We start from the raw sequence: 27,161 nt of genomic DNA, 5'->3' as shown, positions 1-27,161 counted from the left end.
ATAGCAAAATTTAGAGGTCCTACTGTGTCACGTAATTTTCCCATAAACTTGCATTTACTTGACATTACACCACTGGCCTTAAGAATGAAAGGTAATAGCCTGATTTACATGGATGTGTTCTTGCATCCAGGCCGCCATCTGTCTTATCCTAAACTCTGCCACCGATCTGAACCATGGCTGATTAAAAACTCCTTGTGTTACACTGAACATCAAAGCAGAGAGGATGTACTGCAGTGTGTTTGAGATGTCTTCTTTTCTCTCGTCATTCCCCATTACCTTCGTTTCCGTGACCTTCCACTCACTGCCTGCCATGAACCATGTGCCACTAACATGCTATGACTTCTTTTTTACTTTGATCCTCTAACTTAGACTTCCTTTATTATTCCTCAGTTCAGTCTTTAATAACCTTTCAGGCTTGTATTTGTGTATTTCTGACCTATTTTTCTATCTCTCTCCCTCTTTTCCCTCTTTCTCTCCTGCTTCCCTTTTCTCCGTGTCCTATTCCTGTCTTCATGTGTGATCTTCTTGGGCACCTATGGACCATACATTGCCATACACACAAATTTCTTTCTCTGTTTGTGCTTTTATTGTGTTATTATTATTTTGTTTTGTTTGCTATAATTGTCACTCAAAAAACTGTTTTGAATATTGATATGTGTGATATGTCTTTTGATGAATAATCTCAGCTATCCTCGGTTGCCAATGTGTGACGTACAGTCTGGCGGCTCTTATCTTGTCCATGCTGACTGTACTTTGGCTCTCATAAACTGCTTTTGTTCAAAAAGAAAGAGGATAGTCTGAGCCGTTGAAATCATTGGGCCCAGACCCTTTTGCTTTCTATGCCTTTTGACCCTTGTGCAGTCACACACAAGGAAAAAAAAGTCAAGACATTGGTTCCATGACGTTATGACAGGGTGCTCAGTACTTGTACCGTTCAAATTTTGGATATTTAGATTCTTTTAATATTCTGTTTTCATCTTTTTTTCATGTTGTATATGAATAGATACAGAAAGGGTTTTTTTTAGAGGCTCATGTCATTGTTACAGATTGGATATGGGTGCCCTTTTGGGCTGCGATGTTGACAAAGTGTTACTGCTTTGGTTGATACAGCTAGTAGCACATTCATAATGCCTTAATGTGATCCTGAGTGGGGTGATGAATAGAATGACTACTTCACACTGTTTAATCACATGTCTACAATGTTCTAACCAGAATCAGTGAGTTGTAAAGAGACTTTTATTTTGGAATTATTGCCTAATAAAAAGACACCTCATTCCACTGTTATGTCACAAATGACATAAAAGCATGAACATTGCATGAAAGCTGACACAAGGCATGAACCAGTATTCATGAATGTGCTATGCAGCTGCTTTGAAGCTCCCCCTGTCAAGCATTATGAATGTGTTAACCAGGTGATGAGTTCAAATGCTGTGCCTAATTTGTCTTTTTTGGATACAAGCTTGAAATGTCCTGCTGTACAAAATGAGGGAAAGTGACATTTGCAGAGAATTTAATATTGCCTAAGGTGAGAGCATTCATTTATTTCAGTAATTCAACTTTATTACTTTTCAACATCACATATAATGCTTAATTTAAAATACATTGTTATGTAACCACCTTGTCTGGAGAGGACAGAAAGTTGTGCAGAAAAACGTATGCTTTGTGACAAGTGTACATACTCTTTTCAAACTGATCTTCAAATCAGCTGTTATTTTAATTGCTCACATTCTCTTTTTACCTTGAAAGCAGAGTAATGTCTAAAAATCATAAACGCAACAGCTGTTCTACACTAAAAATTGCATTTTCAATAATGTGAAATTATTTTATGCTCTGAGACATTTTTGTAAGTACATATCGGTGTATTTCCATGTAACCATTGTAGGGTTGAAATAAATTGTTTCTTTTTCTTTCATGGAAGTAATGGCTTTCTGAAGCTTTAGCAACTTTACGTACCAAGATGTGACACAGCGTTCACTTGTACTGACTGCTTATTACCGGGATCATCAAGCTGATTTTAGTCCACTTTTTTCCTCAGAAGTTTTAACAAAATGTATTTTGCATTCAGTGATGCAATTCTCCACACAAGCCCAGAGGCTGAAAGAGTAGCCTGGTTATATCTGAACAACACAGTATGCATTTTGAACATAAAATAAAAATTATAAACACTATATGGTTCATCATAAAGAGCTCTGCCAAGCTAAAGTACTTTTGTTGATTTTACTTTAAATAAATAGTTCCTTTTCTAAAATGTCTGTCCATAAACTGAAATCAGTATTAAGTGTACACATTCTAGTGTTTTCATTGGCTACAAACATCTTGTTGTTAGTATTTATTATTAGTATTATACTGATTGTTATCAGTATAATCTATAATGTATGTCAGAAGATTCATGGAGGCATCTTTCTTTAAACCTTTAATAGCCATCAAGCAGTGTAATGTCGAACAGAAAAACATAATCATTGTAATATGCAACTAACTAAACATTTGTGCAGCAGCAAGAGGATGGCTTGCTGAGCAGATTTTGCTTATAATTAACATAATGCTAATGATATTTCTGTTGATGTACGCATGGAATCAGTGTATTCAGTGTAATATATTTATATTTATATATATTTATTTATATTTATGTATCTAAACAATATATATTTAGTTAGGATTTTGTGGAATTGTGATTAGAATAAAACAAAAAAGAAATGAACCTTCCAAAGGTTAAAAATTGTGGAAACATCGCAGTCATAAATAACATAGTTTGTTGACCTATATATTAGATCCACCTGACCAGTTTTATTGCTCCACGGCACAATATTTTCTGCCTTTGCTTTTCGTAAAGTAGTCACACTTCTACTAGAGTTTTCTGTCCAGGGAACATATGTTGTTGTAGGCAATTGTCTATTTTACCATCTGTTATGGAAATCGAATAGTTATTTGAAAAAGAAATGTTAGAAGCTCTTTTCTAATACTGGTAGCTAACAGCTACAGATTTAAAAAATGACCACTATTTACTAAAAACCCTGGACACAGTTTCTGGTTGTTCAAAATTTTGTTCAACAAAGAGTATGTTTGCAAGACTTGACAACAAATTTGCATACATGAAGAGACTAAAACCACTTCAGCCAGGCCAACAATTCTGTATGAGAGAATTAATAAAGCAATAATACATATCCAGGTTATTTAAAGTCATGCAAATGATTCAGGTGGGTTGATGTTTACTGCATTCATGAGAAAAGTCATATATAAAAAAAACCCCACTGCTATAGAATGTATGCCTTTTTAAGTGGAAATGATGCCATCTGCTCTTTTCTTATAGTTCAGCGTGGTGTTGAAATACAGGAAAATACAGGAAATATAATATCATTATATAATCTCATTTTACAAAAAGTCAACATTTTACTGCCAGTGGGTTATCAAGATGTTGTCATGGGTTCTGAATGCTTAAACACCGAGCATGCCATACTTGACATCCTATATGAACAGGAAGGGTTTCATTTGAAGCAGTCCTAGACTCTAGCAACAAGCACTTCAATTTCAATTAAGCAACTGTCAAAGGTTTTTCCATCTGAATTGTGACTTTTGAAGGCAGCTTTGGAGGGGATGCTAAGGTGAATGAATTCAAGAGGCTGCATGTGATTGAGGAATGTAGAAGTACCATAAAATGCGCTTGCTTGGTTTAACCTTGTCTACTTTAACACATGAAGGTACATATTATGTCAGTGATTTACAGTTGAGTGCAAAAGTTTGCATCCCCTTAATTTGAAATGGCATAAACAGTGTAAAGATTTTTTTATCAATATAATATTTTTTGCACCTAGTACAAATGTGTCCTTGTCAGACGTTCATTTTAATGAATTTATCAAGGGGGAGTCAAACTTTTGCAACAATATAATTTCCAATATTTCACAAAGACTTTTCTCCTATGAAGGAACATTTCTGCTAGCTGAATGTGCATTACTTATTATTATGTTGGGTTTAGGTTAACATTTGCATCCCCTGACATTCCATTTGATGCAAACTTAAGCTCAAACATCCTATAATAATAATGCACATTCACCCGGTATAAATGTTCTTTAATCGTCACAAGTAACACAAAAGGGCAATGAATGTTTACAGTAAAAAGGTTATAGCCACTCAATGGGCAGCATGGTGGGGAGTCGTTAGTCCTGCTGCCTCACAGCTTGAAGGTCCCTGGTTTGAATCTACCTGCTGGCTGTAGCCTTTCAGTGTAGTGTTTTCATGTTCTCCCCGTTCATACATAGGATTTCTCCTCGTACTCCAGTTTCCTCCCACTGTCCAAAGACATGCATGTTAGGTAAATTGGTGACTAAATTACCTCCAGGAGTAAATGTGAGTGTGAATGGTTGTCCGTCTCTTTTTGTCTCTCTGTGTTGGCCTTGAGATGGACTAATGACGATGGACCAATGACAGCTGGGATAAGCTGCAGCCCCTCCGTGACCCTGAACAGGGTAAGCGGTTAAAGACTGTAGACAGATGAATGAAAATTATTACAAATATTGGTGCAAAAGTTTGCATCCCTCACTATAAATGGATACAAATTGTACTTGAATTTCAGATGAAGAAACCTTTGTACTAGCTAATTGTTTATTAAATATTGTCCTTGCCATATATTGTCCTTGCCATTTCGAGACCAGAGGTTGCAAACCTATTCATCCAAGTGTGTGGTAAAATCCTGTTTCACTAAGCAGGAATAAGAAGGCGTATACAGTAAATAATAGATTTGCAAAAGAGAAGAAATACATGTGGATATTATTTGTCTATTGATAGTTTCCTTTGGGCAGATCGGAAACATGGCTCTCTGGCCATCTTTCATTCCTGCTAGGTTGGGCTCTGAAATGAAACTTCCTTCAGAGTATTTTCTGTGACACTGCTGTTTCATCTCAAGTAAGTTCTGTGACAAGGATAATAAGAGCTTATGGCACACTTGAGGTGTTCTTTGTCACTTGTTGGTCCCTCCTGTTGTTCATCAGTGCCTACTGAGTAATGATAGTACTGATCAGTGTTGAGTGATTTTCATTTTGGCTAATCAGAATGTTCATCTAAATGTGTGCATCAGATGTACTTGCATTGCATACAAACAGAACATTTCTGCTCCCTGAAGCAAATGCTGCAGTCACCCACTGCATACAGACTACAGGAGGAGCTGCTCCTATTGTTCATGAAGTCAAGATTCACTCTCTTCTAATAGCCCTCTTATGTCTTTTGTGCTTTTCATTTGTCTTTTTCTACAATTTAGCGGTTTTATTATTTCCTATACAATTAAAAAAATTGCCACAATACTGACAGAAATCCTCTCTGTTAAACAATTTGGCCAAGTTAAATCAACAAGTTAAATGTAATCTTTCTAAACTTTCATATCCTCCATCCAATACTCTATACTTCACTAGCATTAATATTCATTTAAATGTTTGAAATCCCATCCAGCTGCATGAAGAGGTTTCAAGAATTTGAATCAGTCCAAGACGGAGTCAGTTGTCAGCATCACTCTGCTTTCTTATTCCCCAAAAGAAAACTGAAGCTGAAGCTCCTATACATTGATGGTGGTGCAGTGCCACACTGTGGCAGCGCTTTAATGGACGATGCAAATGTAAAGAAAGTGATAACAGTATCAAGCAAGAATAAGATAACTATAAAATTCAAACACACGATATCTGTTACTGAATGTAGTTACAGTATTGAGCTTAGTGTAATTTCCTACACTTTATAATAGCATTAAATGCTGTATGCAATCTGTGAAACTATGTAAAGTGCATTGAAATTCTGTCTGTTTTTCACTGAGTGATATATTCAAAATCTCTAAATCATGCTTTAGAGGAATGTGTCAGAAAACAAAATTCAAACTTTATGGGCAACAGTGTATTTTGCCTTCAGTATCCGGTTAAAATCAGGTTAAAACTAAATTATTTTCTGACTGTGGCATCAGTTTAAGATATTTAAGGAAAGGTTAAAGATTGAAGGAAGAGGTTTAATCAGTGATAGGCTTTTGGATTATCTCAGGATTTTACTCACAGCATGAAATTCTACCGGACTCCTTAAGGTCATGTGAGAGTGATCTGAAATTTAGAGTGTGTCTTAAAAGAAAAAAGCCGAATTATCCATGAACGAACGCCTATGTAAGTGGCTGTGAGGGTTGGAGAAATGCAGAGGTAGTGATGCTAAAGCAGTAGCTGTGTGGTGTTGCTGTCTGAGTTTCTCATGTTTTGTACATGGCTTTTTATTTATTTATTTTTTTTACACCTCAGTGAATCAATCAGTCTCTTTTTAGGACAAGGATAAATTAGTCCTGAAAGTGTTCTTCTTCTGTTGCTTGGTCATTTGTTCTTTTAAAACATGTTATACCATATGGGTCTTTGTTTTTAAATTTGCCTTTCAGAATGGCTTTTGTAAAGATTGAATACCTATGGGAGTTTTAAAAGTCAAACATTAAAATCTGAAAAGTTACGAGTGCCAGCAGCTATTATTTGAATGCATCTTCCAGTGCTGTCATGATATTTAAGTTAACTGCCAATATGAGGACTTTTCAATAGTGTACTAGTACACAAATTTAGCAGATTGTCTGTACTTGGCATGCTGGTTATTGATTTTTTTAGGAGTGCATGGTTTTTCGGTGAAATTGAGACTTATCGCATGCAGCCTGTTATCAGCAGTCTTCTGGGGAACTGCCTCAGTACTGTACCTGACAAGCCTGCAAAGACAAATGGTTGTGTAGCCCATCCCGACACATAGATTGGTGCTTTCTCCCTCAGTGAGAGCATTCGGTGTAAAAATCCAGCACTGAATACATGCCACATGATTTATTGTGTCTGTTAAAATGCAAATGAAGCAATGGGCAGAGGAAAAACAAGTGTTGCTACACTGCAGTACACAAACATGGAACACTCCTGTATTTTGCACTGCCGTCACTGTTAGGGTACAGCCAAAAGGAAGAAATTAGTGAATGTAAATTAAATCTCTAAATTAACCGTGGGTTGTGAAGGTATCTGTGTCAGTGCAGTAGACAAATATAAATAGCTAGAGAGGTGGAAAAACTACCTTTAGAGGAATCGCTATTAATTATTGCAAAATGTTTGTCTGCATTTCCCATGTGTGTCCATAGGTCTGCTGAATTTAAAAGGCTAAGAGAATAAATTAGTGTCAGTCACCTGTTTAATGGTGTACTTTACCAGTACAGGTAAAAACATGGTCACATAAACTGGGCCCATGAAAATGTAATTTCAGGATGTGAATAATGTCCATCACTTCACTGGCTGTGTATATGATTAGCAAATATAAAATAATGTGATTAAATGACATGCAGTGTCATACTGTAAATGTTAGTGAGATGACTGATGTTAACAGCAGTCATGTCATTCGAATAAATGAGTGGGTCAGCTTCAAAAATAACTAAACATTTTCCAGGCAGAGAAAAAGAAGTATAGTATTAGATTTGTCTTTTGGCAGACAAAAGAGACTGTCTTCATGTTCTGTAATGAATTTACCTCATGTGGTCAATCAAAAACCTAAAATGGTAGCTCACATATTGTGAGTATTGTCAGCATTTGGTCTATTATCTGTGATAAAGACATAAATCACAAAAGGGAACAGAGCTGCAAAAGAGATTCGTCAGTAGACGTCCCTGTGCTCATGTTCTCCTCAGACAGTACGATGAGCTCTTGATCCTTTACAGACCCCTCAAGTTGATAGCCACGGTCTTTACTGCCTTAAAGCAAAGCCTCACTGCAGGGCCAAGGCAGCATCTGGGGTCAAAGGGAACAACATATTCTCCTTTAATGTTCCGTCATGGGACAATGTCTCAAAAATTAAAAAGCACTCAGTAGTGGATAATTTAAGGAAGCCTGTGCACATGTTGTCTGTCACAAGGCAGCAACAAACTACCGACAAGGATTTATGCATATTTTGACACGCTGGTAAATTTGAGTGAACTCAAATGAGATGCATGCTGGAATAAAGTACTTCCTCGTGTGGCAATGAGAGAAACCACACTCAAACAGAGAGGAGTGTGTAAATGACAGTGTAGATTATTCAGGGTCACGAGAGACACGATACTTGTATATCACTTTATTTAGGTATTTGAGAGAGTCATTTTTACATTTTCTTTGGGGGGGGGGGGTAGAAAAAAAGTGTTTTCCTCACTTTATTTTAAAATGTATAATTAACCATTAATAACACTTGTGATTGGATCACCGAGGCCACTACACCTTTGCTTTTTTAAGCAAAGTTGTACTTTAAAATGTACTTGCGGGCTGCATCCATAGTTGGAAAAATGGCCTTCACCATTTATATTAGTCTGGATTTGTAAAAAAAAAAAAAAGAAAGAAAATTTTCATAACAAATGATGATATTTCAGCAAGCCATTGTTGAAATGCAACGCTGCAAAGCTTAAGTTGCCTTGGTCCTCCAACTCTTGTTTAATTCATTCTGTCTATTAACTGTATGTGCATTTGTTTATGTGGAATAATCGTAAAAAAAAAAATAATAATTATAACCCACATTTTCACTTTGCCGCAAAAGCGGAATTAGAAAAGTGATGACTTCATATGTTATATGAGATAAACCGCTGTTCAGATAATAATTATATATTTTTCCAGCTGAAGAAAGATTGAATGGGAACAAAACGGAAAGCTGTTACTCTCTTTGTGAGAGTGCGTAGCTAAGGAGTGAACCTCATAACCCACTGGCTTTTACCTTTAAAAAGCTTTACACCATTGTTTTTCTGTGTCATACGATGTGTTGGTATAAACTGGTGAAAATCAGTCACAGCGTATAATTGACCTGGTGATTTTAATGTTGTAGTGGTTATGCAGCCCCACACACTGCGATGCACCCATTAATCCTGTTCCCATGGTGACCTCTATTTGGTACAGCAGTAAAACTATCTGTGGGTTTAATATCCTGACTGATTGATGCAAATTACAATTTTTGTTTATTCCAGTAAATCATAGGTAGGAGTGTGGACGTTTGCAGGTTATTCTTGGTTAAGGTGAGACAGTGTTTTTCCGTGAGTCAGCAAAGAATGTGCCAATTAATAATCAGCATTTTTTTTATTGTACTTTTATTGAAGGCCAATTTTTTGTAACTTAAAAATTGTGTTTTATGGATTATCAGTGGATGTTAGAATAAATATAATATAATTGAATCTTCTGAGTGGAGCTTTTTACATTTTTGTATAAGAAAGTGAAAATTTCCATCACTATTGTGCAGCAAGGGTTTGATCATTTTTAATTTTTAAAGCACTTCTTATTTAGATGCCATGCCATTAAGTCGTCATTTAACATTTCTTTTTCTTTTACTAAATACATTAATATTTTCGAGCTGGTTTCACGAATTTGCAGCAAGATGGAGCACACCTCTTGTAAGCTCCACCATTTGAGCACAATGACAAAAGAATTATCGGTTATGGAACAACTAATAGGGCTAAAGTAATTTGTTTCTTAATTTAAACACTGTAAAATTAGAAGAAGCATGTTGTAAAAAATTAATGTCTCCCTTGAAAGTGTGTGTGGGTCTGATAAGTTTTTGTAATATATATATATTTGTGACACATACTATCAGCTATATGTGTCACAGAGCACTAGATGTTTTATAGATCTAATTTGACTTTGACTTTGTGTGTGTGTGTGCGTGTGTGTGTGTGTTTGTGTTTTAATCTTTGGTTGTTCTGTTAATGTGTGAAATTGAACTCCTCAAGTGTGTCACCTATGATGACTTTTAAGAATAAATATCAAGTTGCTATAATGGAAGCAGAGATTAGAGCTTTGTGTTTCGACCTTTTATTTTCCTTCTGGCTCTGCCACGATTTGCCCCAAAATTCTCTTTGAACGGTGACACACTTGAGGTCTTGACAACTGAAACCCTGAAGCAGTTTATTAAAAGCTTGACTATGTTCCTCATCATCTCCCTTATTCTCTCTTTCTAACTTTCTATCCCCTCTTCCTCACATTAAACCCTTTTCTCTATCCTAACTCCTCTCCTTGCCTCTCTTTCCTGCCTGTTTTGCTTGCATATCCCCTCTCCTTGTCCTTGTCCTTCAGACGCCATGGGCGGTGGCTCAGGCCTGGGCACGGGAGCCATCGTAGGCATCCTCATTGTTGTGTTCTTCCTACTGTTGTTGGGCGTAGACGTCACCTGCTACTTCCTCAACAAGTGTGGACTCCTCATGTGCATTGCTGTTAACTTCTGTGGGAAGGCCGGCCCAGGTGCCAAGAGCAAGGACATTGAGGAGGGCAAGGCAGCTTTCACGTAAGTAAATCATCTTTTATGATTATGATACATCATGCGTGATGGTTTGCTTTTAAAGCTGCACTAATCAATATTCTGAATGAACAATGAATTATTAGCATTGGATAAACACACAAAACAGCATGTTCACACTTAAATGAACCCAGGGTCATGTGCCAAACATTTTCCTCCAGAGTTGGCGAATGTGAGTCCTCTGAATGTGAAGAGATAATAATGCACTAAAAACAAAACCGTGATGCTTCCAAGTGGGCAAAATAAAATTATTTTTAAAAAATCATTCGTTTGTAGGGGTAGGGTCATGTGAAAAGAAGATTCATCAGTTCATTTAGCATCATTAGTTTCATCTTAATGCTTTCAGGATATGCTGAGCTCAGCACAAAGTGTAGAAGTAGAACTTGCTAACTTATATTGGCCTACATCCATATTTCAACTCATATTTATTTAATGTGTAGAGATGGAATTAAAAAATACCTTAATCATATTGAGAGGTGCTGGTTTCCACAGCAGTTAGTGTTTCAGCTATTGTTGTCTTATACAAGCTCTAAATCAATCTTATCAAACTTACTCATTCTTAGATTATAGCTGCATTGACTTGAAATTGACATCTTGTGAGCTAATAACATTAAGCAAGTGAGACTGTGTGGATCGAATGCATGCGTTCCTGCTGGAAGGCTTCATTTATTTTGTCACCTTTTACAGAGCTGCAGTTGTTCAGCACTTTCTTGAGCTAAACATATCCTTATTTCCTTGTGATTATACAAGGCGTCGCTGTAAACGAGGGTTTATACCCAGCCAACCACCCCCTTTATGAAGAAATAATTTAATAAGTTTGTATTAATTTTATCATTTTAATTTTTTTGATCCATTAAAAAAAGTTTCCCTTCATAACATCTTGTGTCCAGATCATTTTGATGATAAACACTGTCTGTGACACAGAAATATTTATGTCAAAGCAGAGCTCATCTGCATGTTGCTTTCACTTAGACTTGTATTTAATGGTTTAACCTTGTAAATATCTTAACATGTTGAAATGCAGTGATCGCATTCTAGCCTTTGTTTGATCAAAAATGCTGTTCAGTCTCTCATCTCAGCTCTGAACGTCTCAACCCAGAACAACAAATAAATATTTCAACTAAACAGCTCACATGAAACAGATTTAGTTATTGCGAATTGAGATGTACACATTGTTTGATCTAAACACATCAACCCCCAGCAAGAAAACAATTTAAAGTTCAGCACAATCAGAGAGATTATTATAACAGAAACACAGAGTCTGCAGGTGGATGCAGGTGGAGGATGTTGCTATGAGACAGACAGTTTTCTTGACAGCATAAAGGGCTGCAGTGTCCTGGAGAGTCTGCATGTTTTATACCTTAAAATACAATTCATCTATACAATGATGTTGATCACCAATAGACTTTTCTATGACATGGGTGGGGTGGTCATGTGTTACAGAATAAAAGTGTGTTCATGTGTATGTGTGACAACCCAAGTCCTCTGTCTAACCTAATGTGCTAATCTGTGTTTGAATTTGGTCTGTCGCCGACAGATATAGTTTAAATGTTTGCTTGGTCATAATGTTGCCCTCTTACAACAGGAAAGATGAGTCAAAGGAGCCCATTGTTGAGGTGAGAACAGAGGAGGATAACATTCCAAACCAAGGAGGGGGTCCCACTGAGCCCAATGAGACCACACCTTTGACTGAACCAGAGTAAGTGTGGAACTGCACTAATTCTCCTGCCAACAGTTGCCCTGAAGCTGGACAAATCATCAAAGTGTCTTGATTAATTATTAAGCTATTCCCATAGGCTCAAAGCTTCTTTTGTGCGTGGGGTACTCAACAGTCTATTACAATATATTGTCTAGTACAAGGCTAATTAATACTAGGTCAACATTCAACAAGCCCCATTGTAGTCTGTAGTATGACCATTAACCTAATAATGTGATATGTATAAATGAGGCAACTGCATTTTGACTCAGCAGATTTCATGTTGAGTTCTTAAAAAAGTCAGAACATAATAAATAATGAATTAAAGACCCACTTTATGAATTTTAATTTAAATAAAGGAATTTAACACTGGCAAGCTTAAAAACAACACATATTAAATACTTACGTTGTCCTGGTTCTTTAATATTGATAGAAATTTATAGAACAGTGTTCATCACATTAGACGTTGAGCAGTGTTTTCGAAGCCAGTCAGACCCAACAAACCTTCCCTTATTTGGGTTGTTGCCAATTAGGGACCTAACACTGAAACTGCAGCACTTTCTCTATAGTTGGTTGCATTGTTATTTTTTGTTTACCCTTCCACAAATATTGTGTTGCTAACATTTTGATTATGCAGTTTTGCTTTTTCACTACAGCACAGTCGTAGTCACTCTGCCTTGTTTATACCCTAAACTACACTTTCCCTCTATCTCTTTATTTCTGTCGTTGTTCTTTTCCTTTCTCTCCCACACTTTTCTGGTGGCTCTATGTTTTTCCACCTCTGTATCCACTCCCCAACCCTCCTTCTCCTTCCCTCCTTGTTCTCCTCCTTCCCACCAAACAGGCCTGCTGCTGCAGACACCACCTCCACGGTGATAAACTTCCCCTCAACTGCCACTAACTCAGTGGCTGAGAGCTTTAGCACGGCACAGAGCAGTCCTGCTAGTGAGAGCACCACGCTAACCACCAGTCCAACCAAAGTGACCCCTGCCACGTCCTGTCCCCAAAACAACCCTGTTGACCAGTCCAGCTCCCTTAAAGCTAGTACCCAACCTGATGTTGGGCCCCTGGTCGACCTGAGCGAGACTCCTAAGGTTCCCCCCTTATCCAACCCCACACTTCCTGCCTCAGTGCCAGTCCGCCCACCTTCCAGTAATGCCGATGGGCCAAAGAGCCAGTGTGACCCAGTCAAAGCCCTTGACAACATCCACAATAAGGACTTGAAAGTAGACGGTCCAGCAAAAGATGTCCCCAGTGCCCTGTGCACAGACTCGACCGCATCGGCCCAAAATGAGTATGAACATTACCGCTTCCATGTTCTTCAACTTATCACTTTTATTCTGGTAGCATTCCAGTAGCTCACAGTTGTGTCATTTCTTTTTCAAGGAAAGTTTCACCCTTTGCAGAGACAAGGAGTTTGGTGTTTGAGCCCCATATGTCAGATGTGTTGCAAAAGATAGTGGGCAACATTAGGAGTTGATTGCAGCATCAGTGTTTTCATTTGTTACCACTGTCCCTCAAGCTTAGTTATTTAACAGTTGACATAGACTAGTAAATTCATCATTTTCTGAAAATCTGAAAAGCGTCTGACTGATTTTATTACAGTACTCAGTCATAAGGCAAAGCGTACAGAGATGAAGTGTGACACGTTATTGTATACGTTGCTGCTTGGAGCAACTGTTTCATAAATACAGCAAACACTGTAGGAGCAAGATACAAATGCTTCTGCCAACAACAGCCTCATTATATCTGCATGAAATGCAGCCAGAAATCTGGTGGCTGCAGTTTAAAAAGAGAGCACAGCTGTGTCTGTAGACCTGCCCCAGTTTTCAAAGGCTGTGTGACTCTTCAGTGAAACAGTATTTTTACATAAACTCTGCTTTTATCTAGAGGGGTACAAATGGTATACTGGTAAATAGAAACCTAAGTACAGTCAGTTAAGGCTATCACACACTCTTTTTTAATTCCTACTGTAATATGTAGAACATTTCAGGTTTCAGAATAATCACTGTGTGAAAATTTCCTTTTAAATTTTCCTTTAAGAATGACAGATGTTGGTCGTCCATCTAATCGGCACATAACAGTGATGTACTGGAATGACACCAGTGCATGTCTGTCTTTATCCAACCACCACCTCCATCCTATGCCTTGTTTGTCTTCTCACTTAATAGAGACAATTAGACGCCAACCTCCTGCTTCAACTTTCATCATTGTGCACCTACAGAGTCTTTGTGTGCAATGAGATGAGATTATGATTACAGGAACAATCTTTTCACACGCAAAAGTTCACAAGTAAAAACAGAAGGGTTTAGCTTTCTTGTCTGAGTGTAAATATCTTGCATGGAAATCTGGTCTTGGTGTTGAAATATGCCTTTACCTCCAAATAATGTGAATAAATATGTCCCACACTACACCGATTCCCCAATAGGGAATTCTTGTTCATTCCACGAATGTTTAGAGATATATTTTTGTGGAGAACTTCACAGAGGAGCACAGCACCTATCAATTGTCCAGGGGTAAATGAACAAATTCACAAAATGACCTCCGGCAGCACCACTTTATTGTTGTGTGTCCTTTTCCTTTCTTTTTAAAGGATACTAGATATTGAAGGCCAAAAATAAGACCACTCTCAGAATTTCTCCTCGAAACTTCTGTTTACTGTTTTAAGTCTTTTAGTAAGGTACAGTAACAAAGGATTATTATTTGAAGTTTTGCCCCTTGGAATTTGCAGATGTTCCCGATTCCTGGCAGCCAGTGAAGATGATGAGAAAGCTGTAGCAGAGGATGAATTACAGAGGCTTACTGACAATCGCTCATCTTTCTCTACCTCTTTCATCTCGTACTTTGCTTTCGCGAATGTCAGTGATGAAGTGTGGGGAGCTAGAGTCAGTTGGAAGCAGGGCCCTTGTCAGCTCAGCATCACCTTGATATAACCAAACTTGTCAGAGGAGAGATTTTTCCTCATAACTCTCTGACAGTACTGAAGCACAGCTCTTCCAAATATCAATGTGGTGATCCTTCTTCAGCATCGTAACACTTAAATGTCTCGCCACGCTTCTTGGGTTTCTGAGTGGCACAGGACACTTTTCTACGTTGAATAGAAAAGTATGTTTGTAGATCCTCTATATATCTCATGCGTGAAAGGGTTTCGTAATGCTGCTAATCACCATGTTTTAAAGGATTTTTCAAAAGCAGGTGGTCGATTCAGTTATTTTTTTTTTTTTTTATGTTTCAAGAATGAAAAAAATAGTGGAACTTGATCGTTTCATGAAAGCGTGAATGTGCTTGGAGTACAGTATGTTGGTTAGAAGTGTCATTAACTTCCATGAAAGCATAGAGGGACTCATTGACTTTTGAGGATGATGTAGTTATAGACACATGAAAGAGACTCTTTTCAACTTATGTGGATGTGGTGTGTTATGACTTGTTGGCTAAACCAGCCCCTTATGCTGTTATATTGTCTTTGTTAAACTCATCTTAAAGTTTACCTTATTCTGACTGGATGAGAATTCAGCGTTCTGACAACATTTAAAGGCAGCAGCTCCTTTGTGACAAATCCAAGTGATGTGAACCCACAAACTTTATAATTTTTACAAATTGAAAATTACTGCATTACTGTACAAATATTACACTAGAGGAGCTTCAGCGTTTATTCTTGTCTGTATAGAAAATCCCACATTGCAGTGTTTAGGTAGCGTAGAGTTTCCAAAGATCACATCTTGTATGAATAGTTATCAGAAGCATATTTCAGTGTCAGTTAAATGTTTTATGGGCTCCTCAAAATCCTATGCATACATTTTGTGTCAGCAGGATGGACAAATGTGTTAAATAAACGTGCTATATGACATTAAACACTGAAGACAGAAGACATGGCTGTATGCAACACAGTGAAGTGTAACATTTTAAACAACTTTTCCATCATAGAAGCAGCAGAAGCATCTGAGTACAAATGTTTTCAACAGGGAAAGGCATTCTAACACCACAAAATGTTAGACTTTACTGAAGTATGGCTTTAAAGTCTCTTTCCATTGTGTCCTGGCACAGTCCAGACAGCGTGTAATCCTCTTGCGTATTGTAGTTTTTGTTGTAGGTTATGCCTCAGTCTTTCATTCCTTCATTCATTGTCCCTACCAGCCCTGTCTCATTCCACGTCAGCATTCATTGTTCCTTGAAAATAGCTATGACATCCATGTACTCTTTTTTTTTTTTCTTTTTGATGTCTGGCTAGGATAGTGAGCTTGATCCCATTATGTGTGAAATACATTCAGTTCCAGGAGGGAAAACAAATTCCCTCAAAGCATCTTGCATGTTTTTCCCCATTTCTTTCTTCTTTCTTTCTGTCTTTTTTTTTTTTTTTTTTTTTTTTAATATTACACAAAAGACCGCTCAGAGCAGACAGTTTAGCTATAAGAGAGGCTTGGTGAATTGCTGCTAACAGAAACTATTCTCTTTTTGTCTTTTTCTTCTGTGTTTGTCCCCACAGTGGTAAGACTGTGAAGGATGATAACACTAAAGGCGAGACCGAGATGAAGAACGCCACAGCGGAGGTGAAGACAGTTCCCAACGAGGCTCCCCAAACAAACGGCAACGAAAGTAAAGCGTAATGCCCCATCCTTGCCGCATCAGAAAGAAGAGGGTGGTTGGGGTTGGAGGGGAGGTTGGATGTGGGTTATAAAGGTTACAAGATGGGGGGCGGGGTCATAGTCACTGAAACCTCAAAGCAACGTCACATGCCACCCAATAGCAGCAGAAAAAAACAAACAACATAAAGCAACAGAAAGGCTAAAAAACATACATGATGGGTCTCTGTCTACAGTGTCTTCTGACCAGGAAAATGCAAAGACCTTGTGCACATGCCTTAGTCGTTATGTCAGTTTCTTTTTATTTCTCACAGAAGAAAAAAGCAAATTCATACCTGTAGTTCACCCTCCTCTTCTATCTCTATGTAATATTAAATGCATCAATTGTTAAGAAACAGAAATTAAAAAAACTATTCTCCTGTAGATAACCATTGTTGGAGTATAGCTTTACTTCACTGATTACTGCCTTCATGATGTGCACACATGTAAGACTGGTAGATAACCAATACTACTATTCTTTATGCAGTATCGTCATCATCACAGTAACGGATTATGGGTCCTTTTTTTTTTTTTGTAATTGTTCTTTTGTTAATATGTGTTATGTTTAAAAAATATGCAGACATTACTGCCTATTTAGCTTTTTAATTTCCAGGGCTAGAGAGTAGAACGTTAGCATGCCTGTTTTTTTTGCATAGTTACTGTATTACAGTACACATCGCTGTCATCTGGTTTCTCTTTAGATGTTTATTTCTTTTATATTGCCTCCATACGGTCCTGGTTCAGACATTGTGTAGCCTAAGCTATGAGAAACCGAAAAAGGCACGAGTGAAAGATTTACTAAGCTGTAAACATTTAGATTTATGGGTTTCAAGTCTGTTTCCTTGCAAAATGTTTAGATACTTTCGCCTAATATGCTTTGGAACACTGCATAGTTTGCTGCATGGATTATGGTCACAGACAACATTTTTCCGTTTTTTCCATTTTTGTCCAAAAATTGCTGCATTGTTAACTGCTGGTGGTCAGGATGGATGGTGAATGGTCAAAGTGCAGACCTTTGACACTGGACCATGCCGTTTGTGTTCTGCGCCCTGCACATTTTTATGTTTAGGCTTCTAAAAATTAAAACGAAAAGGGAAACTAAATTATGTATGGAGGTCCACTTAAGGTCCCCTGTTTCCTTTTAGTTGTTGCTCTGTAGTGAAAGTTAGTTAAATTATATAGATAGATTTACCCATTTATCCATTATGCCGATATTATACACCACAAATGTGCCTGAACTATTAAGTATCCCAGGCAAATTCCTGTTTGTAAATTTTAACCCTAGGACTTATCGAGGACCATGCATTAGTTTTGATTCAGTTGCCAATGATGCTAAACTGAATTTCCTGTTGTCTTTTAATAGCAGCCCTTTAAGACACAAAACCACACAACAAATCAAAACAGGTTAGACAGCTTTTGTCTGTATTGTTAATATTGTCATTTGGTTTCCTTAAGGTAAATGTGAGAACACACGCTTTTAGCTCGCTCTCTTCCTGTCTTTCTCTCTTACACACACTCTCTCACAAAAACACACACTTCACTTCTTCCAGAGTTTTTCTTTACATGATATGGTCCACTTGTTTAACTGACAGGTATGGTCAAAAAAGACGACGTGTGTTCTGTCAAAGTAATTCAATCAGCAGGCTCAGACCGAGGACTAAACGTGTTGAAGCGAAACATTCCCTTTAAACTCCTGCAAGCTGGTTGTCCTAACTGTTTGATAACACACCACTTCCCACTGTCTGTCACAGACGAAATATTACTGCTGGGAAAAAAAAAAATCTTCTTCCTTATCTGATGTTTCCTCATGACAACCTAATTTTTCACTTTTTATCATGAACAAACATCTGATTCTGTCTCATTATGAGTGGGAGTTTGTGTCATCACTGTTCCTGTCATCTTGCAGTAAGGTTTTTAATTGGTTAGTGCTTATAGTGATGTGATATGTAGGTTTAGTACAGTATATCACACTTATTTAAACCCACTTCCTCACTACATTCATGCACTGTTAATTTTCTGGAAATTGGGTCTGAGGTCCAAAATTAGGAAACTGAGATCTGTTAAATAGCAGTACAAGTCCCAGTACACACACCTCTATATTGTTTTCTTTGGAGATTGAGTTAAGCACTACTTCACAAGACCCAATGGATTTATTGTTGCATTTGCCAGTTTAACCAGTATGTGACATGACAAGTATCCTATAGTCTCCTTTGTCTCACTGTAAAAGGTGCTGGGCAGCTGAGATCTTTAGTTTATTTCATCTAATATAAAATAACCTTTTTATTACAGAAACAAATTAATAAAGATGCAAATACCATGAACATTGGCAGGAAACTGCATTTGTTTTGTATGTGCCAGCATCTCTCTCTGTTTTTTGGAGCTAGTCTAAGCCTGGATAATGAGATACTTTTGATCCAAATAAGTCTAAACCCTCCAGGCTTTAGAGGGTTTGTTATAATTACAATAAAATATAAAATATAATCCAGCCAGGAGAACATATTTCTCATTGTGATTGATAGTCTACTTATAAAATTACAGATAATGCTAGACAGCCAGCTGATACCCTGCCAAAAACACACCATAAGTGGGTCAGGTCAACTTCATCACCTTGTTACTGTACGTAAGCAGCTCATCGCTGTTCAACTGTACTTCAGTGTAGCAATCGAATGAGGGCCCTGCTCCGATAATTGTAGATCATTTCAAGCACATGGGTCTTGTTTACCAGCATCTCTGAATTCATTCCCCACTTCCACCAGCATCACTGTTTCTGTGCAGTACATCTAATTTGTTTTTGTTTGTTTGTCCTTATGCCAGCTGGCTACAGTTAATTACACACTCCACAGTACTGTGGCAATAGACATATTTTACTCGTTACAATTTACAGTATCAATATTGTGGCATGCCAAGAAAGATGGGACTGTCCATCATTAGGTGAGGTTATTGGTGTGTCAAATGACTAAAACAGTCCATCAAAGTCAGAAAGCTATGCTGAATTTTAAAGAAATTGGATGTTTGGCTTAATTAAAGATCCCAGTTAGGTCAGTTTCTGTAAGTGACTGTACACACTCAAGCCATTAAGCAAAATCAAGAAAAGATTACATTTGTTTATCTGATTCTTTATGTATAGAAAGTCAGTGAAAGAATTCCAAAACGTTTCTCTTGAGCCTTGCTGTGCATCCTGCTGTCGATTTGGAAGGTAGAACAGAATAAGTCTTTTTCTTAATTTTTATTTTTAGTTCAGTGTTCTTCCTACTTTAGACTGCAAGCTAGTACACTGTGAATAGCAAATAGTTTGATTGTGCAAAGATGTAGCTGTAAGTATGCGACACAGTTCCCAATGCCAATGTACAGAAGTCTGACAGCAGCAAAATGGAAAGACACAGTGCCTTTGAATAAGAAAATGGTGGCATGCATTCCATTCCTCTCAGCATCTCGCTAAAAAATGTCTCACATCTCCATCTTTCTGCCAGCTTGCTTTTCCGTTTACTACATTTCACAGTTGTACGTTAAGCAATGCCTTGATTAAAGTGTGTTTTATATTTGAATGGCTGTATTCATGTGTTCTGGTACATATGGTGGTTTCTTTATGCTTGTCCTTGTTAAAACCCTTTTCTGGTTTGTTCCAATTTGGATCGCTTACTCATGAGTTCTGCCACCGTGGTTTGTAAGTTTGCTATGATGAGCGTGATACTCACAAAGTTAACGGCTGGAATCTAGGAGTTGGCTTGATTTCCAATAATTTCTCTCTTTGTACACCATGTAGTAACAACATCTTTGTGGTGTCACCATGTTCCCAGATCTTGCCAATTATGCGTGTGAGTACAGTGCTTATATAATCATTACTTATATAAATGATGGCCCAAATGACAAAATGAAGTCCCATGTTGTAATACACTGGACTAGAAAATTTCTGGACACACAGTATTTGACACCTCATCCAAGAGGACAACAACACGTAAGAACAACATCTTGCAAACCATCATGTCATAGTACGAGACACTCGTACACTTTTCTCAGGTCCAGTAGTCTTTTAAAATAAAATAAGTAAACAAATTAGAACATGTAATTCGAAACTTCTTGATTTAAAATGCTAGATTTGTCAAAAAAAAGAAACTGCAAAAATATATTAGAAATGGATATCGTCACAGGTTTATTATGGGAAAAAATGAGGTTTCATGTATCGTGTTGATGTGTTTTTAAGTGTTGTCTATTGTGTCCTTTTCACAAACTTTATTTTTTTGTGGTTTGCTTCGAAAGAAAACCGTTTTTGTTTTCTAAAGCTCTGAAATGTAATAAAAGAAATTAGGTGTCCTAAGCAAATGTTACTGTTTCTGCTGAGATATGTTGAAAATGTACAAAAAGAACCACAAAAGTTTCTGTTTTGTCTCAAAACGAGCTTGAAATTTTTTGAAATTGCAATTGTGGAATGAAGTTCTGTGCCAGTTCATGTGAAAGCGTCCTGAAATTCATCTGTGGAGGACACTGGGTGAACCAGTCCCCCTTGTTCAGATACCTCAAAAATGCAAGAATGTCACCAAGGCAGCCTTGCATTTTTCTCTTTGAGTGCACCACTTGACTCAGTCAGAATAAAGACATCTAGCAGAGTTTTTCATCTTGCTCAGCATTTGTGAGGAGGAAACAATGCAACATGAATTTTTCAGGGGTTTAAAAAGAAAAAAAAACATCCTGCCAAGGTTCAGTCTCACAGTAAAAATGCCTAACGCACAACTGTCTAACACCCAACTAGTTCTCATTCAGACAGGAGACTTTAGCCTCTGTTGCCAACAGCTGGTCACTTACCCACAGCTCCCAGTTCTTCCGCTTTTGTCTTTGTGAACATCAGCTCTCATACTGTAGGTCTACCAGTCTTATGTGTAGATAACATTCTCAAAAGTGCAGGGAGGGCTGTTCAAATGCACAAAACATTCATAACAATTGTGGGCAGCAAGCAAAAGTAAATACTTCAATAAAAGGCAGGAGCACTATGACAGCTATGCAGCGCAGACTTTTTTCCATAAGAGCTTCAGTTGGTAGGCTACCACTCCTCTGTCTCTGTGTATTCTGTCACCGATGTAAATACTGAATACTAAATGAGGAAAGAAGGAAATCACGTGTTGACTTTGCATTCTGCCAGATATACTTGTGTTCAATAAAGTAAAAAAAAAAAACATTATATGTTTTTCTTTATTCAATATTGAAGAGTGTGTGAAAATATCTAGCTTGTAAAACTTATTGTACAGTATAATATAAGATTAAGAGGCTATGCAGTTCCAATATATGCTGTACCTGGTGCACAGTTAAGAACTAAGGATCAATACTTCTTAATATAATATCACGTTAAATGTTCAAAAATAAACGGTAAATGGCTTAAGTATACTGAGCAGTAAAGAATTACGGTAAAAATATTTAACTAAATTGTAAAAAATAAACAATTTTTTTGATTAATTTGTTTTAAACATTTAAAACAATATTAAGGACATTTACTGATATCAATGTCGTTAATTACCTTATCTAGGAGAATACTACTAATAATATTAAAATATACTACATGCCATTACCAAGGTTGTGTGTCCTGTAACGTACAGTGCATTCGGAAGGTTTTCAGACCCCCTTCACATTTTTTAATTTTGTAATGATGCACCCTGATACTACTACCGATACAGTATAATATTTAAACAAATTTTTCTCATCTACACTCAGTTCCTTATAATCACAAAGTGAAAACTGAATTTTAGAAATGTCTGTAAATTAAGTTAAGTCAATTTAAGGACACAGCTAAAAAAAAAAAATCTAAAAGTCATTGATATTTTACACAGAACTTCAACTTTCAACTTTTATGTCTGTAAATTTTGCTACAAAGAAATAAATGAAAACTAAATGTAAAGACTACTTAAAGTGGCAGAATAAAAAAGATGTATTGTCCTTATCTAAGGAATTTAGATTAAATGTATAAACGATAAAAATATTACTTTGCATCTTGCTTAGCTGATTCAGATCTGCATCATCTAGCAGTAAGTATTGCACAAAATATAACAAAATATAACAATAGATATTTACACACTTTTCGTAGAGTATGTTTTTTACAAGTCCAAGTAAAATTCATGATGTCAATACAATTATTTTTTGTATCAGTAATTCTGTAGCACACATCGCCCATGGTTGAGCCTTGAGTGAAACATAAATGCCAGACACACACACAAAAAATAATACTGAAATACTAGCTTAAAATCGGTACATGCAAAATCTGAATGTTATTTAATTTTCATTTTATTTATTCTATAAAAAACGTCATGCCATGCATCATGACATGCAACTACAGTTCCTGAGAATCAGATTTATAGCTGTATCATTGAAGTTAAATGAAGATATTTACAGTGCACCAGTGAATTAATTTGACACACATTGCTAGTACCCAGTTGACCACATGCACTCAATTGCTGTCCTGTGATTGGCTCATTAGATATTTGTGTTTATTGAACTGGTGCACCTAATTAATTGGGCAGTGGGTGTAAAATAAGCAGAGCGAAAACACCAAGTCATGACTATCTGACACCCAATCCACAAAGTGGCCTATGTTTATAGGATTGTGCATACATCATGTAGATCTGTGCATTGACCACCAGAGAGCAGCACGTTCCCAGAAGTGACAGACACAGAGTCGGCCAAACAGTTTAACACTGGGTTAGAAACAGGACTCGTGTTTTTATGTGGAAAATGTTTACAAAGTACAATATTCTTAAAATACATAAATTATAAATCATATTGGATTTCTTTTGATTTTATTTATTATGATTTTGAGTGTGTTCTACATATACCCACATAGTAAACAATTACAGTCACCCCCACTATTACACACTTAAACCCATGAAGTTCAGTAATCTGAGCTTTTCACATTTCTACTGAAACCGAATCTCTTGTTGTCCAGCAGGTGGCAGACTAGATCAAATTACAGTCACAGACATATGCACATGTTGTGGAATAGTAATTAAATGTTGATTAAAGTAAATGAACAAACACAAATAATGGTTATAATTGCATTTTGCAAACCACACATAGTTACATATAAAGAGTTATATCTCATTATAGAATCAACGCCAAGCTCTATTAAAAGTCTTTAGGTTCGAAATAACTTTACAAAAGCATTACATCCACAGAGCGCCATCAAGTTACTGATAAAATTGGCTGATTATTCTTTCTGTAATAAAGACACCAGACAAACTGAGCCATGACATTGTGCTGGCAAAGGGTTTATGCAGACACATTTTTGTAAAAGCTAAAAACACTGCAACTCTAAATCTTGTTAGAATTGTCGTGTATTTGTTCTCGAGGCTTCATGTCATTCATCTTCCCTTCTGCAGACTTCATTTTATTGTGCGACGACTCTGAGCCTCAACTTTGCACACAACAGATTAGGATCCTTTTCAGGGGAGCCGTCCCTCCCCCAAGGTATAACAATGGTCCTGCATGGTTTTCTGTGGTCAGGGATCGATTCTACACTCAGATAACTAAAGGCACAGAGCCCGGCCTCATGGCTGTTACATGTCCAACCATTCTGCAGTTGTGCACAAACACACACAGAGCCAGTGTGAAACTGGCACACACCTCACCTATATTTTGAATTGAGGAAACATTAGTCAGTGTTTCCTGATGAGATAATAGTAGAGTCGGCCAATGCTTTGATGATAGAAAACACAGCACAATGTGTCACAGTGGTACATATTTTAAGGAATAATAATAAAAATTGGGCCTTATTTTTAGACATTTTTGAGTACTTGTACCATTTATAATGACATTATTATTATTATCATTATTATTATTGTTGTTGTTGTTGTTGTTGTTATCATCATCATCACCTGAAATTCACAAGCAGTCATACATCTTCAAACAAATGTATTCACTGGTCCAAATTACATTATTCAGAACATGATGGCATAAAGGTCTGCCCAGATTCATTCATTCATCTGTTGGAACTTTGTTTCTGTCACTTTATATTCCTCACTGAAACCATTTTTCTGTATGAGACCTTTTTTTTTTTGTTTGTTTGCTTGTTTTAATGTTTTTAGAAGTAACAACATTTTTTAGAATAAAAAGGTGCATCATGTGCACAGATGGAGATACCATTTCAGCATTCAGCATTAAATGTTCATATGTTCCAATGTTTGCTGATTACGTTTGTTGGATTTTGTGTAATTTTTATTTTGAAAGGTAAGAATCGTGGGATCTTTAAAACGAAAAAGAGAGTTACAGAATAAATGCAGGGTAACAGTAAAGAAATTCTTCTATAAAGTGCTACAGTCTTTAAGGATGTGAGCACCTGCTGGATCTCATGACTAACAGTGTTTTCTTTTTCTGCCTATGGAGCCCACACTTACAATAGGTGTTTTCATAATATTTTGTTCTGAATGATGGAATAATTTTCCACAGTAAAAGCCTGTAAACTGGTGTAAACAGTCAAATGTATTCAGTGGAGCTGCAGCGATTTGATCAAACAGAAGGCTATGCTTCCCATCAAAGTCAGCTTTGTTGAGGAGATTACAGTGCCGTCTCAATATACCTGAGGCTGAGCTGTACTTTGTTTTGAAATAGACAGAAGCGGACGATTGCACGGCAGATTCGCTTTTTCCTCTTTGCCTCTTTTCAGATTGATGAATATTTGTTTCTTCATGCAGAGTCACGTTTCAGCCTTCCTGTTTCCAGGCTGCTCCTGTCTTGTCCCGTTATGTTTTGGCCTTAGCACAGAGCCAGCCTGCATTCCTATCAGGAACACTGTGCTTCATCTCTGCTTTCCAACCTTTAAATCACATCAGTATTGCATCACAGCACACAGACATTCATACTTTCTGCTGTGGCCACCATAACAAGCATTTTTACCTCACAATACCTTGTTCCCTCCACCACAGCAGCATATAACCTTTATTTAAATTTCCTTTACAATTCCTTTTTTTGTAGGTTTTTTGTTTTGTTTTTTGCAGGTCAAATTAAAAAACTGATACTGTTGTCCTCTGAAATTTAAGAATTTCAGGTAACTTGGTGATCAAGGTAAAAAATTTACTGTATGTACGCAACTGGGCAAGTAAATATATAACAGGTAATGTGACGGCAAGGCTTAACAAAGTTACTAGCACAGGAAACTAAGAGACATAGTTAGAGGCAATGCAATGATTATCTAGTCTCTCAAATGCAATTTACTATCGAAATGTGCTTTAAAAAGCTAATGAGCTGGATATACTGACCAGCTTGAATGTGCTTTAAATAATAATCACTAAGTATTCAGTCAAGCGAAAGTATAAAAATTATTTTACATCTTAAAGGAAATCTGTGTGTGGTGGATTAAATGGCCGCTTATATAGCCTCTTTTACCCAAAGTGCTTTACAATGTTGCTTCTCATCCACCCATCCACCCATTCACACGTACACACACACAATGTGCTCACCTGACCCACCAGGAGCAACTTGGAGTTCAGACCAAGGACACTTTGACACGTAGCTGGGACTGGGACTCGAACCACTGACCCTGAGGTCCGTGGAGTTCTGGGGTGTCATGTGTGTCTGTATGGCGATGGCAAAAGGTTTGCTGTACATGACTCACAGCTACTTCACCGAATTTTGTTTAGGTTTGGACCAGCGCTGACTAAAATCTTCAGGAAGTCAGATAAGTATGTAAGTAAGTATAAGCAGTTCAGAAACAGTGGAAAGTACAACAATGAGGCCTACAAACTTCCTCATTACCAAATGAGGGGAAAAAACTGTCACGCTGCTTTTTGCACAGTGAACTCTGCCACTGCACTGTGTACATGGTGTTTTGGGACCAAATAGTTACGTTTTTTATTAAGTTTTAATAAAACTCCATCATACACTTATGTGTATAAAACTCTGAAATAAATAATTCATTGGAAATGTACAGCAAATAAACTAAATATTATAAAGAAAGTAAATGAGGAACAAAGCTTTTTCCATGTATATTTTATGCTGCTCTTCACTGAGCCAAGCAGTCATTTGTCCTTATGCATGTAAGGACATGGTCAGGACATGATCAGCAAGTGTAGCTGAATCTTACCAGTTTTAAGCTTGATTTATCTTGCATTGAATCTATGCAGAGGCTACGCCATAGGCTATGCAAGTGGCCTACAACGTTGGCAACTTTGATGTAGGACCCTTCCCTGGTTAAGGTGAGGGGTTGAGATTTTGGGTAGGCAGGCAGAATTCGGCAATCCACCGAGTAGTGATTAGTCTACAAAGTGGAGTATCAATCAAAAGAGGAAAAGCGAGGTTCTGGAACGAACAAACTAATTTAGCCCAATTTACGGGACATCCTGGAAAAATTTGGGACGCTTGGCACCATGGTCTACACACTGTAACCTAGTTCTCCCAGGTACTATGAGCGGGTACATGTGTCTGTAAACTAAAGCTCTTGCCTCCCTCTGAGGAGACATGAGTCCAAAAAGATGTAAACAGGGAAACATTGAACAGGCAGGGGTTGTTCAGCGATGCAGTGCGAGGAAAGTCAATGACAACAGGGCAGGAAAACAAACAAAAGCAGAATGAGCACAAGACAAAAATAGAGAACAAAGGGCAAAGACGAC

At 37.3% G+C, this 27,161-nt stretch overlaps 1 protein-coding gene across 11 annotated transcripts in view; it reads left to right on the top strand.

Moving 5' to 3' along the window:
• The window catches only part of ncam1a (neural cell adhesion molecule 1a), a 224,906-nt gene extending 203,155 nt beyond the window's left edge, over positions 1 to 21,751 (top strand). For 4 of the 11 annotated variants that reach the window (XM_067491676.1, XM_067491677.1, XM_067491678.1 and 1 more), the window contains 4 exons: positions 10,044 to 10,251; positions 11,849 to 11,962; positions 12,804 to 13,253; positions 16,443 to 21,751. In XM_067491676.1, the coding sequence (XP_067347777.1) occupies positions 10,044 to 10,251; positions 11,849 to 11,962; positions 12,804 to 13,253; positions 16,443 to 16,563 (893 nt within the window). In that variant the 3' untranslated portion in view covers positions 16,564 to 21,751. Of the gene's footprint in view, positions 1 to 130; positions 468 to 686; positions 1,913 to 10,043; positions 10,252 to 11,848; positions 11,963 to 12,803; positions 13,254 to 16,442 lie in introns of those variants that run through there. The other 7 variants (XM_067491680.1, XM_067491687.1, XM_067491681.1 and 4 more) reach the window with 3 other exon arrangements.
• Positions 21,752 to 27,161: the final 5,410 nt, after the last annotated feature.

This window comes from Channa argus, chromosome 22, assembly GCF_033026475.1.
Source record: "Channa argus isolate prfri chromosome 22, Channa argus male v1.0, whole genome shotgun sequence".
Classification (NCBI taxonomy): domain Eukaryota; kingdom Metazoa; phylum Chordata; class Actinopteri; order Anabantiformes; family Channidae; genus Channa; species Channa argus.
The sequence above is the reverse complement of the archived record's forward strand: the minus strand, read 5'-3'. Positions and strand labels throughout refer to the sequence as shown.